This window comes from Oculina patagonica, chromosome 8, assembly GCF_052425735.1.
Source record: "Oculina patagonica isolate OP01 chromosome 8, crgOcupat, whole genome shotgun sequence".
In the NCBI taxonomy this organism is placed as follows: Eukaryota; Metazoa; Cnidaria; class Anthozoa; order Scleractinia; family Oculinidae; genus Oculina; species Oculina patagonica.
Window position 1 is genome coordinate 1540303 of NC_135765.1, and position 15939 is coordinate 1556241.

The following is a 15939-nucleotide window of genomic DNA, read 5'->3' on the forward strand; positions in this document are numbered from 1 at the left end:
CTTTATTAATGTGTCAGTGCAATTCTAGCCGGTTTAAGTTCGTTCCGTCCATAAACATACTTTCAAATCGGACAAAGGAATTTTGCAATTGCCACCTTGAAACAAATATGTTGCCATAGGATTGTGGGACTTGTAGATTAAAAATAAACTCAGAATAAAACCTGGCGCGCGCTTAGCTTGTGCAGCGCCAGTTGTGAGAGAGCGAAATGACATTACTTAATTTCAAAACTTACGGGACAAATAATTTAAGAAAAGTTCGTAGACGCAACCAAAGTAAAATTCATGAGACCAGGGACAATGGAACACTCTTTTCATACCAACTTTTTTTCCAGCGCCCCCCACCAGTCCCTCCCTTATATTATTTGAAAAGGCTTTACGTTCTTTGGGTCTGGTCACGAATTAAATTATTTAAATGGACGGATAAAATGTTTTGTGAGGAGTTTTGTTTGGGCACCATTCATGTGATGTCGGCATGAGACCAAAATGACTGAACACGAATTGCGGACCTACGTTACAAACATTTGACATGCTCAACAGATGATACTTCATGTATGCCTAACAGATGCCTGACATTTCATTTACTCGAGAGGTTATGTAATAGGTCAAGGACTTGTTTATATTGACTGCTGGGTCAACACTTGTCCGTATTCCTGCAATGTATACGAGTTAAAGAGGAACTTGCTACACTATGATGTCTCAAATGGTTAGCTTTTTCGCCACTCAAAGAGATCGATTTTTCCAAGGTCTGAGTGCAATAATTTGCTACTTCATCCTCGCAACGGGAGCATTGTTCATTTGCGGGGCATTAATCTTCTACCTACTTTATCGTTGTTGTCATTTTGTTTGGCCTCTTGGCGTGATATATTTAACCTGGGTATATTTTGTCGATCTGGAGACTTTTAACCGTGGAGGAAGAAGATCGGACTTTGTAAGAAATAATATTTTCTTCAGATACCTGCGAGATTATTTTCCAGTCACGTTGGTAAAGACATCAGAACTTGACCCTTCCAGGAACTACATTTTTGGCTATCATCCTCATGGTATGTTCCCAGATGGACTTGCAGTGAGTTTTGGATCAGAAGCTTTACAGTTCAGTAAAACATTCCCAGGGATTGTGCCATACATTGGAGTACACTCTTGTACGTATATCAGATAGTGATCATCATCTGATTATTCATATTCTACCTTTCTACCGTTTTCTGTGCTAAAAAAGGATCTGAGAATAACAATACTTAAAATGCTGGCCGGCAAGCTGGGCTGGCCTGGTGAACATGATTACGTGGAAAATTTTCATCCTGGCTAGCCGGGAGCCTGGCATGGCAATACTAGGATCCCAGCTTACCGGGCTGGCCCAGTTGTCACGTAGTCACAAAATTGTGCAAAGTGAGATTGCTTGTGCAAAGTGAGATTGCCAAGATCTCAGCAAACGAAGCCAGCCCGGCTACCCGAGCCTAAGCCTTCTTGTGGTGCAGGTCAGGACTCCTATGAAAAAAATCAGAAGCCCAGCCGAAAGAAGGCTGGTATCCAAGTGCTCCTTGGGCTTGTCACACAATCTTTTGTGGAGAATGCGTGACAAATGCAATAATCTGCATAGTAGGCTTGGAAAAGGTGTCCGAAACAAGCTGATCTTTGCTGATGTCACTGTTTACACCTTACCACACCCATGTTATGAGGAAACAGTTTTTGCTGTCAATAAAAATAGCTCAAAAAAAGCAGGCAATAATAACAATGCAAAAGGAAGTTGGAAAGAAAACTGTGAAAACCTAATTAAGACAGGACTCCAAACTGTTTCCATTTTGGTTTGCATGGCAAGTGAAAACATTTGGTGACTAAATTTCCAAAACAGTTTGCCAATTTGGCAAACAGGGTGTAGTCCAGAGAGCCGGCTAGACAACAACATTTTTTTCTGCAGTCAAAGCAAATACATAGCTTCAGGCATGATGTGCAAGAAAACGTGTGAGATTGCTTTTGGTTTTATGTCTGATGGGTCAAAAAAGTGGTGCGAGTTTTTTAAAACCAGTTACAAACCATAGTAATGCTAACCCGAAACAAATACGAATTGCTTTGACACTTAAGTAAAAATTGCACTCAAAGGAACAAGGTTGATGTATGTTTAACTTAATGCGTAACAATTTCTTTTTGTAGTTATGGGAAGGTCTCCAATCTTTCGTGACATTGCAATGGCTGTTGGAGCAGTAAATGTCCACCGTGATAGTTGCAAGTTTGTGCTGACTCAGCAAGGTCCTGGTCATTCTGTTGCCATAGTTATTGGTGGCGTGAGTGACGCACTTAACACCTGCGCCAACTCTTATGTTCTTACACTAGAGAGAAGGAGGGGTTTTGTCAAGCTTGCGCTGGAGACTGGGTAATACAAAAAATGTCTAAGTGAGAAACAGTATATGTTGTACACTGAGATATTCATCATCATCATCATCATCATCATCATCATCATCATCATCATCATCATCATCTAAGTTTATCAAATCATGGAATCACATTGAGTAATGGTTTTCAAGTGAGCCATGAGCTCTTTTCATAAGAGCTAGAAGGGCTAAAAATTACGAGTATAATAATTATTTACCTTTTTTGTTTTAATGGCAAAGCAGATCCATTTAAAAGAATGGGAATGTTTTGCAAGAAACTTAAAACATTATTATTTTGTCTCTTTCTATAGGTCTCCTTTGGTTCCAGTTTTTGGATTTGGACAAAACAATGTATTTCGTAGACTGCCTAAAGTCAGCCTCCTTCAGACATATCAAACTGAGCGCAGCAAATGGGAAAAGTGGGCAAAACTGTTCCTGAAGGCCTGTCTGTTAGTGCCATTTGCACGGTTTTGTGTAATGCCTGACTCTGGACAAATAACTGTTGTTGGTGAGTTTTAATTTAGCTACTTTGAGAAACGGCCAAGGGAAACATACAGTACCGCTCAAATGTAAGTTACCACCGTCTCGTTTCTCTCAAGAGGCGTCTAGTTTCTCTCAAGAAGTTTCTCGTTTCTCGCGAGTACACTGCAAGTACCAACGTTTTGCCTTCTGTTGCATTTATTTTTAAATACAGTTAAAACTGTATTAAAAGACCGGCCTCAAGAGTCCTCATCGGCCCGATGAGGATAAGTAAGTAAGTAAAGTGAGAAAGAACCCTTGCAGGTATACGTAACTTTACATGTTGTTCAAGGAGTTTATAGAAGTAATACCTTCGCTTTGATACAATACGGCCTCTTGCGAGTAATATATTCCGTACTGAACGCTTCATTGACTCTCGAGAGAAACGAGACGCGTCTCGCGAGAAACGAGACGAGAAGTGGTAACTTACATTTGAGCGGTACTGAGCATCGCTGCCATGTTATTTTAGATAGCCCAACCTTAATAGAATACGAAAAAATTTGCTTTTTTAATGCACAAGTCACTCACGTGATTTAAAACTCCGTAGGAAACATTGCGGGTATTAAGTAACAATCTGAAACCACTAGGGCCACACAGTTTTCTAACCCCCCCTCCCCCCTTCCCCAGACAACCTGGGGAGGACCCGAGATGTACTGCAATATTAAAAATCAGCTTTGCTTTCTTTGCCTCTTAAAAAATCTGTTTTCATTATTAGTTGGATCTCCTATCCCGGTGAAAAAGGTGGAAAACCCAAGTGAAGAAGAAATAAATCAACTGCATTCCGAGTATGTGAGGAAACTAAAGGAGTTATTTGACGAACACAGGGATGCTTGTGGAGAATCAAAGGAAACTGAGCTTGTAATCCAGTAACTTTAAGTGTCAAATACGGCTGTATGGCTGGAAAACTGTCTGTTGAGGAGGGTCATCGTCGAGAGCGATGCAACACACAGACAAAGAGCTAGCTGTGACTTTGTTAAACTAAGTGTTCCATTTCATCGAATTCAAATGCAGCGCGCATTTTGCCAACCTGCATACCCTCAGGTGTTCTTTTTCTTACGACGACGGCGTCAGTGGCAGAGACAAAAAATGTGGATAGCAATTAATTATTGGATATTTATTAGTACAAAAAATGTGGAACCTGATGCTGCGTACATTGTAAAAGACTGGACTGTTGTTAGCCTGTTCTAGGCTTCCAAAGACATCTTGTTGTGTGCGATATCAATGTGTGTTGAACCCTTACGAGCAGAACTTTACCAGGGATGAAACTGGCAATTTTGCTTCTAGAAATTAACGCGCTAAACAGCTTTGGCTCGTTAGAAAAAAAAATTAATTAAAAAAAAATTGTAAACGCAATGTGAGGCTGGCTTTTTACTTGTAGAACACTCATAACAGCGCTGTCACAAGTGCGAGGGCGTGTACATGATTAGATACAAAACGCGCAACACTGACAAGCGGACGGGTGTTTTGGTCAGAAATTGACGAATTAAGTTTCGGCCAGCCTACTAGGAACACCGTCCCCGAGCTTCACAGACCAAAGGCCCAATTTTGATAAATCTAGTAACTGTACTAGAAACGCAACGCTGGTATTTGTACACCAGTTATAGCCGATGTTTCTTTGTTCCTCCCTCTACAAAACTCTTCCAACGTCCTCGTAGAGCATTGTACTTCAATTAGCCGATATGCAGTGGACAAGTTTGCAAGAAGAGTGCAGATCAAAATGTTTGATTAAAGTGTCTTTCTTACAAGAAATCCCTCCACCAGAGTCAGAATATCGTTTCCTGTCAACTTTATAACCCCCTCCCCACCCGATATGAAACCCCCTTGAGTTATAAGCTCACTTGCAACCTCGTGCGAAGTTACCTTAACGCTTCATGAAATTAAAGCGAATTTCAAAAATTCACGTTAATTGAAGTCGCGCCAGTTAATTTTTGTTAACGTTAATTTCCGCACCCTTCATTAAGTGGAGCGTTAACTTCCATGACTTTTATTTCCATTATTTTGGCCCCATTTCTCGATACAGTTCAGACGTTTTTGACTCCTGGGAAAAGGCATTTTTTCATCAAATCTGCCGGTATCACTGAAAGTGTAAAGAACGCTCAAGGCGGGCAGATTTAAGCCCTACGTTTAGGATACCTTTATTACATAAGCGTTGATTTCCTATAAAAAGGTACTTCTTTAGACGTCACCTGCAAGATTTTTCCAAATCACAGCTGAACACGTGAAAGTCAAAGGTGTCTGATCACACTTTCACTTGCCGGCTGCGCGCCAAATTTATTGGAGACAGCCTCGGTGATACCTGCGGGACTAATAGTGAAACCCGCGGGACAACGCGGACTACGCAACTTCATCATGACGTCATTACACTTGCATCAAGTTCCGTGTCAGATCGACTGTCAGATCACTTCCGGTGTTGGCAATGTTGCATGATGGGAATGGTTCTACCACTTATCTGAGCCCAGCAAGCAAAGATGGCTGCCACTATCAAAGATTCGGAGGAGGACACCTCCAAAAGAAAACACATCAAAGCCGCTTTAGTGAACAAGCTAGAGGGCTGCAGTGGTGTAGTCAATATGGCCGTTACAATCCCGCATGAAGATGCAGTAATTACTGTTTCTGATGACAAGTAAGTCAAAATTATCTTCGCGAGTCGATGTTGTGAAAGTTCGCATCATTTGTTTTGGTAGAATTTTTAATCACATTATTGTTCAGTTCCGGTAATCTTTTCTGTGGTGCATTTACAGGAGTATAAGGCTTTGGATTAAACGAGAAAGTGGACAATACTGGCCGAGTATTTGTCATGTTATGGAATGTAAGTTTGGAGATTTTTATTTTTCAAGCTAAGCTTGCTAAGCTAAGTGCTTTCTCATCATATTTCTCCCTGTTTACCAGAACTGATTTTTTTTCCTGTAACCATATGGTGCCTTTTGCGTAGTGCATATCACATATTAATCGATTTCGTTTAATGGTTTGTACTTTTTTTAGTTGCTTCCTAGGCATTCTTTGCAGGAAACTGTTACCTTGCCCTGTTGCTTTATTTTTTTGATTTTTTTTTACTGCATATTGTTTATACAGGACTTAAACCAATATTTGTTATTTTCCTGTGGATTGAAGGGCCTCTAGGTTATGATTTGATCTTAATTAGAGCATCTGTTTTGTTTTTAGCTGAATGTTCTGCCTTAGATTATCATGGAACAAGTAGAAGGCTATTTGTAGGATTGCAAAGTGGCACTATATCTGTAAGTGTATTTGTCAGTGCTGTATTTATAAAGGGACACTGTCACGAGGTTCACTTCAAAAATTCAAGAGCCTAGCTCTTGAATTTGGGAAAATTCTATTCACTTGGTTGAACCGTTGTTCCTTTTCACATTATTTTGTATTGAAATAACATAACCTTTTGAAATGGCCTTATGCTAATTTCTGATGAACCTCTATTAAGCAGCCAGTTGCGATTTCCCAGAAGGTAGCTGCTGGGTTTATAAGGTTTCTATGTACTGTATATAATTTGTTTTTTAAGCCTGGCAAATACCTTTTGTGATCTCATGTACTTTTCCTTCAGGAATTTGAAGTGGCAGAAGACTTCAACAGACTTCAACATAGAAGGAATTATTTAGGTAAGTACAAGTATATAGACTCAAGTCTCCCTCCTTAACAGCTATCCAGGCCCTATTATGGGGATATGCATGTTCTGAATGTCTGCATCCTTATACCCAGTGTCTTCGTTCTCCTTGACCAGGGTCGGGAAACAAGCCACCCTGGAAATTTCTGATTGGAAGTCTGAAAATATCAGACATCTGGTTGAATTGCGCATACCTAGCTTTCAAAAGCATGACCCAGTGGCGGATCTAGGGGAAGGTCCCACGCCCCACGCCCCACACCAAAAACACTCGGTTATAAGATGCACCATAAGTTGGTGAGTTGTAAAGACTTGGTGATCAATTTAAGGACAGTTCTTCTTACAGAATTTGAATGATTGAATGTTGTTTATACTCCTTGGCACAATCTTCAAGTGAAAAGGTAACATTTCTCGCTAAAAAAGACGTAAATCCACTTGAGCAAAACATCTTTCCATCGTTCATGCTTCGAATTTAGCTGCTTAGTAACCTGGCAGTGTAGTTTCCAGTAACCACTGAGTTTGTAGCTTGGTTACCAAGTTCTCAAGCATGCTTCATATCACTTCGTACTTTGTTGAAAGATTCTCAAGCTTTTTTGGTGTTTTCCCTGTCTTCTAAAGTCATTTCCAACATTCTACGCTTAGAAAGGTTTGTTTCAAATGAGCATGCTTGATTTTCTTTGTCTGTTTCAACAAAATGCTGGCATAGACACGTGTTGCTAAAACTTGTTTATACTTGACAATAAACTTTACATTGAAACTTGCTGTTTCTTATATCTGTTTTCTTGTTCTAAAAGTCAATGACCAACATTAAGTGTTTTCATTTTTCTTGTTTTATTTGTAAGTTCCGGTTAAATGGCGGTCATAAGAATTTGTTGGGCGAAAGTACTTGGCTATAAGACGCACCCCAATTTTGGCATAAACTTTCCACAGAAAAACAGATTTTCCTTGGAAAAAACCGTGCGCCGTATAACCGAATAAATATGGTATTTTAAAAATTGGCAAAATATCACATTTTCCTATTTTGCGAAAAATCTGTCTTACAGATTTTTAAATTATTTTGCATGAATGATAAATCAAAGCCAATTTCTTATTTCTGAAATTTTGAGGTAGGGTCGTACGGGTAGATTTTGAGAAAAACGCCGTTTGAACTACTAGTGCCAGTCCCCTCTTAAGCACTCGGCCGTTCATTTAAGCTGTTTATTAGCATTTTTATTTTCCAAATATCGCATTAGATGGTTTTAGGATGTAACAAACAGTGATAAGAGAAAGATAAAAATTTTCTAGAGATTGTACAAGAGAGTTAAACGTTGGACTGATTTGCCCTCTCAAAACTGTATTAAGCCACCTTAAGCCAATCAAATTAGATCCTGCAATGGAACTTTCGAGAGTCGCTTGTTTCGTCAAGCTTGCACAGTAAGGAACTAAGACTCGAGGCACGAGATTGGAATGTCTGGATTCCAAACCTTATCCAGTCACAATTTTGGTTGGTTCGTGGCATCTTTGTTTGTGTGTCTGTGGACACGCTGTCAGATTTCTGTGACTTGAAATTGGATATCACGGAAATTTCCTGTAAAACTATACATGTACTGTTAATGATGATAGTTTGCCTAAGTGTGTCTTGTTCATTCTTTTTAAGCACACATGAACAGAGTGAGTGGCGTAGTATTTTCACTGGAGAATGAATGGCTGCTCAGTGTAGGAAGAGACAAGTATTTGCAGTGGCATGATTGTACAACTGGCAAAAGACTGGGTGGATATCAAACCGAAGCATGGTGTACATCCATACAGTATCCTTTTTGCTTGTTGCATAATATTAGTTTCCTCCCCAAAAGATTGTGCAATTAACAGAAAGCTACACCATACCCTCGTGAGAGGCACAGTGGCCTAATGGTTAGTGTGCTGGGCTTCAAATCCTGGTTTCAAGCCTTGGCTGGGTTCATTGTGTTGTGCTCAGTCTTGGGCAAGACACTGTACTCTTACATTGCCCCTCTCCACCCAGGTGTATTTAATAGGTACCAGCAAATTTAATGCTGGCGGGTGACCCAGTACTCCATGTAGCATCCAATCCCCAGGGGGAGTAGAAATACTCCTAGTCGCTTCATGCTACAGGAACCGGCATAAGCTCCAGCCTGATGGGCCACTGGGCTCAACACGGACTTAACCTACAGCTGTACTGGCAAATTGTAAGAAGCAACTTGACAAAATTTGGGGTAAACTGTGATAGACTAGCATCCTATCCAAGGGAAGACAAGTTATTAATTTTTCAAGCGCTGGCTCTGCTGAGCCATCTGGCTTTTCCACACCTTAGTATTGCTGTTATAAAAATAATAATACTAAGCACTTTGAACAGAGCTCCTTAACAATGTTTAAGATTTGATGCTGACTCAAAACACGTGTTTGTTGGTGACTATGGAGGCCACATTAGTGTGATAAAACTGGAGACTAACTCACCCTCCCTGGTGACGACACTCAATGGTCACTCAGGCAAGTTGCCCACATGGCACTCATGGTTTGGCGCAGGTGATTTGGCTGGGTGTCCTGTGCTGTTGTGAACTTGTACAGCTTTGTACTTCACTTGTGCGCAGACATTGCTAAGGACAACTGTTCTGAATTGCCAAAATAATTCTTAATGGAGTTTGTTTAATCCAAGCTTATGCATCACGACAGCTTACAAGTGTAGAGACTAATTAACTGATACTCTGGTAAAATAATGTCAGGAGGCTTAGAATAACTCTGTAAATTGAAAACAAAGTATATTTGACACTTTTAACTCTTTTAAAACCTTTTAGAGTATCATGCTGCTGAAGCATTGATTTCTAAACATCACACACTAGGTTTTCTTTGTAGTCTAAGACTTTTAACCTTGTATGGTATACACTGTAATAAACAACACCACATAGAGCAGTTTTCAATTGAGTATCGTAAAACCAAACCAAAAGCAAACTACTTACTCTGGCCAATCACAAAGGATATAGACAATCCAATGAACCAATCATAACGCGAAGCAAATACATATAGTCGGCACGAAGCGCAGGAGAAACAATTGGTTTTGGTTTTAGTTTTGATTGGTTGAGAAAGTGGCGCGAGATTTTTAATCCAATCACTAAGCGGAATAATGCAGAACCAAAGCAAACGCGAATTACTTTCGGCACTCAAGTGAAAACTGCTCTAAAAGTACCTCTAAATAGCTTTCATTCAAGTGGTCACACACTAAGGGTTTCATCCACAGACTTAAAATTTAGAATCACCCTTCACAGCATAGTAAACAGTTCTTACCAAATGAAAGTACTACTCAATAGCTTTCAATTGAACGGTCACACACTAGAGTTTCATCCACAAAACTTGAAAGTTAAAACCACAATACAAGCTTGATCCACACTGAAGTTGTATGAAGTGACAACTTATTTTGACTAATATCTCAGTAAGTTTTAATGATAACATCAGATTGTAAGATGTTTGTGTTAATATGTGTTGTTGCAACTTTGATTACTCTTTCTATTTATTTTTTTGTCTTATTTGTATGTATTTTTATTTGTTACAGGGAGTGTAAGAGCTCTGGCCTGGGATCCAGAGAAAAGATTGTTATTTTCTGGTAGTTTTGATGAATCCATTATTGTTTGGGACATTGGAGGACAGCAAGGAACTGCCTTTGAGCTTCATGGTCATTTGTAAGTTGACTGCAATGGATGGAAATAGTTTATAAGGCTTTCAAATTAATATACCTATAGGATCAACATGCATCCATCTAGAACAGGCATTTCCCAAAATGTTGTAATAAACAATCTCAAGTTTATGCTTAGGTAAGGTGTTATAACAAGAGATTGTTATGGCAGAACCTGTTTTCAGTAAATCTTTTGTAGTCTTTACTTCTTCTTCTTCTTCTTCTTCCTCCCCACAACTCGCAAAATTCTTTTTCTTCTTATGCAAGCTGTTGTTTAGAAATCTGTAGAACATTGTTCAATGTTGTAAAAGGTACCTACATGTAAAAGGAAGAATCAGTGAGGAGGGGGGCATTGGGGTCTGTAAGAAACCGAAAAAACCGCACAAAAAATCATGCAAAACCGAAAAACCGAAGTGAATGTCGAGCAAAACCGAAAACCGAACATAACATTCCAAATTCCGAAACTCTAACCTAAAATTAAACCTCGAGATTTTGAAAGAAGGAAGAATGGAATTTTTTAAAGAGTCTTGACATTTTTGTTCATTAACATGCTAAATTACACTGCTCTAACTTGCATTTTAAACATAAAAACAGGTTTTCTTTCTACCAGCATGATCTCAGAGAAACTGTAAACCAAATTGGAAAAACCGGAAACCAGAGAAAATACCAAATCCGAAAAACCGCTGGTATTTTTGCCGGAAACTGAAAACCATATGCAAATAGAAGGAAAACCCGAAAACCCGAAGAAGACACCAAAACCGAAAAACCGCGGTTTTTTGTTGCGAAAACCGAAAAACCGATCTAAAAAATGGCCAAAACCGAGAAACCGAAAACCCCAAAGTCCCACTCAGTGAGTTAAACTGAATTAGTTCTCATGTGTTGCACCAGATGTGTACATTAAGAACAGAAACAGTCAGAAAGGTTTGTTCTAATTGCAGAACAGCCATTAGTAAGACAGAACATACTATGAAATTATGAATATCTGAAATCATATATTTCAACTGCGGATAAAGAATAAATGAAGAGAAGATCCTCGCAGTAAAGCCTGAAAAAATCAGGCTTGCCGGAACTCAAACCCTGACCTCTGCGATACCGGTGCAGCGCTCTACTATGTTCATCACATGCTATTGTTTTGTCTTAGATCCAAAGTCCAAGCTCTTTGTTACGCGCCACATGCCAAGAAGTTGATATCATGCAGTGAAGACGGCATTGTTAGGATTTGGGATATGAATGTAAAACGACAGGAGGTACAGTATCTCTCAATCAGTCAGTCAATCGATCAATCTGAAAAATGTCTGCTTTGGGCCAAGTGGCCCATACCACCAGAGCTTATCCTGGTATCATGAATGACTAGGGGTATTTTAGTCTACTCCTTGAGGGAGGGGGGATACTCAGCTCGATAAGCTTTTTAGTTTTTCTGAGTGTTATTACCATATTCTGTTTTAATTATATATATATTTTTTTCTCTTTTCTTCTTCTAGTAATAAAGTTGTTGTTGTTGTCATGTATGTTTTAGGTGGGTTAATGCCGCCTGGTTCTCCACAGTAGCATCCCATTTTAGAAAGAATTTGCATTAAAAATGATACCTCGTTTAAGAAACATGACAATTTTCTAACACCCTGTTTTGGCTGAAGATAGTTATAAACTTTCATGCATTTGGAATGGTCTCTAAAATGGATACCCCATTCTAGATCAGGAGGCCAAAATCATGACCCTGTTGGGCGGCACATACCTGTATAGGTATTTTTGGGGAGTATCCGCCCTCCCTATTCCCTCCTGGATGGGGTGCTAGTCCATCACCTGGTTTTTTAGTACCCCCAACATTAAATTGACTGGTACAAGTGTCACCCTGGCTACGGGTTCACCTGAAAACACTGATGCTGATCATTGTCTTCACTGTAATTCTGTTCTTTGTTGACTTGTCAGACTCCAGAGTGGTCACAAAGTGACATCTGTGAGCGATGTAGCGGTCCTTTCTTCTGGAACTTTAAAGGCATGTGGAACCAGAAAGCAGTTGGTGTGAGGCAGGTAATGAAAAGAAACATTTTCTCAAGCATCTCAGCGGTCCGGAATCCTCAATCCTTGAATCTGATTGGCTAATTGCGCGCGCTCCAGCGGTCCGGATTTTCCCATCCGGACCCCACGTACGGACCGCTCACGGCGCGAAATCATTTTGCACCTTCAGTCTAACGAACACGTGAAAATTTGGCTCTCCAAACTCGAAATAGCTGCTCACCATCCATTGTTAATGCTAAAGGACAAAGAAGCAGTGGAATTAACGGCCTCAAAGTTCTTCAAAAGGCATGTTTTTATTTCTTTCTCAACAAAATCGAGTTGTAGTTTACCGTTCGCAGTTTGCCGTTGTTTGTGCATTTCGTAATGATTTTCACGGTAAAATTCATTCGGTTTTTTAGACTCCATCTATGTGCTAAACTGCCTTGTTTATCTGTCACTTTTTGCTAAAACCGAACACTATTTACCATCATTCAAGGAAATGAGATTCTTTGATTAAAAACGGACAAATTAATTATCACAGTATTGTGCCGTATGTAGTAGACACTACGCATTTCATTCAGTCTGGAACTGTTTATCAGAATAAAATTCTGCTGGGAATCAACGCAGAGATTATTAATTTGTTAAATACAAGTGTGAATAGCTTGTAAAACTGCTTTTCGGTCAACGAGTATTTTTGAGTCAGAGAATTAGGCTAAGCAAAGTTGCAAAGTTTCTTTCAAGACTTTTCAAAACATTTATTGGGAATTGTTCGGGAAGCCGAAATCGATTTAAATGTGTAAGGTTTTTTGTGGCATATTTGTGCTATATTTTAGTATGACTTCATTTGCTTTTCTTGATTTTCTGCAGTGTAAATTAAGCTGAACATTTCTTGAGTACGGTTCATTTTAAGCGAAGCTATTTTATTCGGAATTAAATAGAAAACAGCATTTTTCACTCTTGCTTGTCGATCGAGTCGGACTCAACATTGAAATCAAATCCGTGCGTATACAAACAAAGATTTTACGACAGATTTTTTCACGGTTTCTTAAATCCAAACAAACTTAAGCAGGAAAAAAATAAAAACGTTATTTACTGGCCTAGGTCTGTCCGTATTGGGAAAAACTGTACCCGAGGTCTTGAGCACGGCCCGAGGCCGAGTACTCCTTTCTTGCAGTGCTGCAAATTTTTCAATATTTTGCAGCAAGATTTTGTACAGGGTATCAGAAGTTAGCCTGCATGGCAAAGCTGTTGTTGTCCTTTGTGATACTTAATACAGACTCCTGAGCTTATAACTCAGAAAACTGAGCAAAATGAGCAGTGTTATTTATAATACGTTTTATTTTGTTTTCAGCATCATTGTAGAAAATGTGGCAGAGCAGTTTGTAATGAGTGTAGTAAAAACGAGTCATCTTATCCGATCATGGGATTTGAAAATTCCATCCGCCTGTGTAATGAATGTCATGAAAGCATCACAGATGAAGAGTAAGTCTGATATCTCTTTCTTAAACGGACACCTTTGGGACTGACTCTAGTTATCCGTCTTAGAGAGGTGCCTGTCTTATATGGAGTTGAGTTACAGTAAAATGACTTCAAAATGGCAAGAATGGGACCAACACCAGATGTCCCTCTTAAGGAGGTTTCCGTTAAGAGAGTTGACTGTATTCTTTGGCTGGTCTACTTTTGGGTTTTCATCTCTCAGGGCATACCTTTGGCTGATCTTTAACTTTGGGAACTGGGGCATTAATTTCACTGGGCTGTCAAATCTTACGTGCAGAGTCACTTCTCATTGAAGACTGTGCTGCCTGCAGGGTTCTGATAATCAAAACTGTTGATTAATTTGTCAAATTGGTCTTGTGTATGTCAGTCTGTTCAGTGACCTTTGGTCATCAAGGGTGTGAGCAAAATAAAAACTGCAGAGAATAGAATGAATATGAACACAAGGGGTGTGGCCGGGGTGCATTCATGGTCACTCTTCCACTTGCTTTACATGTGCACTGGCTTTATTAAGAAAAAAATCTCTGTGAACAGACTGCACATATTTAATCATAATGGTTTCACAAAGGTACCAGTATGTGATTGTTTACTAATGTTCACACATGCAAGTACCAACCAGCAGAGGGATTCATGTTTGTTATTTGCCAAGTAAGAAAGGGTAGTTGCCAGTTGGGGAGATTCCTAACTTCAGACTATCCTGTTTGTTTTTCATTTAGTTCTTTATGTAGGAAGGTTTATAGTCAAATGGTCAAATTAATGCAATTTTTATTTGCTTTGTAGCCGTGTACCTTTAGCAGATTTCCATGATGCAAAACATACCACTCGTTCAATGTACTTGGATTTAACTAAAGGAAGATTACTGACTTGTGGCGGAGATAGGATTGTTAAGGTCAGTATATCGCACTGCATGCAAAACATTGAATTTGGACCCTAGAAATCCCTTCTTACAATTAACCCTAGTTAGGTAATAAAGCAAAGAAAAATATTTGAGCAACATTAATCTGAAGATGAAAATTTCAATCTACAATTTGTGCTTGCTCATTTGACTTCTGATTGAGTAGGTGGATGGGTGCAGCTGAGTGAGTGTGGGTGAACTGCAGGGAATCTCAGGCTCAGCTTTAGGTTAGCTTTAAAGTAAATTTACTTGAGATTCAGTGGGTGAACTGGTAAATATGTGTGAGTGACAATTTTCAACTCAGGGAGGTTTGAAACTTTCTAACTTCCTATTTATCTTTATTTGTTTTAATTAGCTTTCTATTATTTTTTTTTTATTACATAACTCTATTTGCAGGCAATCTGAGACTCAGTCTTACTTTAATTAAGTTAAGTCTTTAGAAATCTCAGTTGTAACCATTAAGGGTTTTTTTTTTCAGATTTGGGATGTAAAAGCAATTCTTCTATCATGAACCCTGAATAAATATCTTCCTGAAATCAAACTTTGGGTATGATTGATAAGCCATGGAATGGATATACTTCTAGCGACATGAGGTCTTGTAAAGGCAAAGCAAATGTAGCAAAGAAAGACTTGTCTACTGACTGTAACTGACTGGAGTAACTCATATCACAAGTGGAAGGAAATTTTGAAGTTGTATTCAAAGTATGAAAAATAGTTAGCCACCAATGTTTCTGGCACAATGTATGTGTAGAGCATGACCACAAACAAAGAAGTAATCAAATTTTAATGTAGCCAATTGTTCAGTATTTTAGAGATGTCACACAATCCGTCGTCTAAAGAAATCAAATAACAGTGGTGGAGGAACTTGCTAGGGAAGGTCGTGTATTAGAAAGCGATAACACATACATTTACCGCTTTATGTCGTAACCTTGATAAAACCTAAGCAGGATTAAGTATATTTTATGTTTTATTATATTTTTGGTTTCTTTTCAATAGTGACCACATGCATACATGTGTCACATTGCGGGGCAATTTAAAACAAGACTAGATTTATGTCAGTTTTTCTGCTTCATTGCGACATTTAAACCCTAAATTTTTTATAAAGTCAAATTTTAAAAGAGTGTAGCAAATTTATCGTCAGTTAGCTTTTTTTGCTGAGAATCTTTATATGTGCTGTACAAATTTCATATTGATTATAGGTCGTCCAAATAGAGTAGTTTATGCAACAAAGCAAACCCTAACTTGCCACCCTGGGACATGGGTAGCTTCTGGATAGCTTGCCAAAAAACTTACAAATCCACCACCAAGTTTCTTCTTATTAGTGAGAAAGCCATAGGTGCATTCTCTATTTTCCAATTGCCCATAATACACTTTGTTTGCCCCCCAAATTTTGCATAAA

At 39.0% G+C, this 15939-nt stretch overlaps 2 protein-coding genes across 3 annotated transcripts; both read left to right on the forward strand.

The window, feature by feature from the left end:
- The first annotated feature begins 484 nt into the window (after positions 1 to 484).
- Positions 485 to 4228, forward strand: LOC144662946 (2-acylglycerol O-acyltransferase 3-like). The gene is made up of 4 exons (XM_078523877.1): positions 485 to 1139; positions 2146 to 2365; positions 2675 to 2871; positions 3598 to 4228. Exons 1-4 carry the CDS (start codon positions 689 to 691, stop codon positions 3750 to 3752), a joined length of 1023 nt encoding a protein of 340 aa, XP_078380003.1. The 5' UTR covers positions 485 to 688; the 3' UTR covers positions 3753 to 4228.
- A 1106-nt stretch (positions 4229 to 5334) lies between these two features.
- Positions 5335 to 15218, forward strand: LOC144662894 (WD repeat and FYVE domain-containing protein 2-like). Of its 2 annotated transcripts, none has more exons than XM_078523830.1 (12): positions 5335 to 5505; positions 5624 to 5691; positions 6045 to 6118; positions 6439 to 6493; positions 8132 to 8282; positions 8867 to 9015; positions 10037 to 10163; positions 11298 to 11403; positions 12083 to 12184; positions 13503 to 13633; positions 14426 to 14534; positions 15019 to 15218. In XM_078523830.1, the coding sequence occupies exons 1-12, from the start codon at positions 5351 to 5353 to the stop codon at positions 15049 to 15051; spliced, it is 1260 nt and encodes a 419-aa protein (XP_078379956.1). In that variant the 5' UTR covers positions 5335 to 5350; the 3' UTR covers positions 15052 to 15218. The 2 variants fall into 2 exon arrangements, with proteins under 2 accessions (XP_078379956.1, XP_078379957.1); XM_078523831.1 differs by having other exon boundaries at positions 8867 to 8983; positions 10041 to 10163.
- Positions 15219 to 15939: the final 721 nt, after the last annotated feature.

Bases quoted from the DNA above. Each gene is read 5' to 3' on its own strand.
- LOC144662946 (XM_078523877.1), top strand. From the start codon at position 689: ATGATGTCTCAAATGGTTAGCTTTTTCGCCACTCAAAGAGATCGATTT. The intron at 1,140-2,145 runs GTACGTATATCA...TTCTTTTTGTAG, and splicing joins ATACATTGGAGTACACTCTT to TTATGGGAAGGTCTCCAATC. The intron at 2,872-3,597 runs GTGAGTTTTAAT...TTTCATTATTAG, and splicing joins TGGACAAATAACTGTTGTTG to TTGGATCTCCTATCCCGGTG.
- LOC144662894 (XM_078523830.1), top strand. From the start codon at position 5,351: ATGGCTGCCACTATCAAAGATTCGGAGGAGGACACCTCCAAAAGAAAA. The intron at 5,506-5,623 runs GTAAGTCAAAAT...GTGCATTTACAG, and splicing joins ATTACTGTTTCTGATGACAA to GAGTATAAGGCTTTGGATTA. The intron at 12,185-13,502 runs GTAATGAAAAGA...TTTTGTTTTCAG, and splicing joins AAGCAGTTGGTGTGAGGCAG to CATCATTGTAGAAAATGTGG.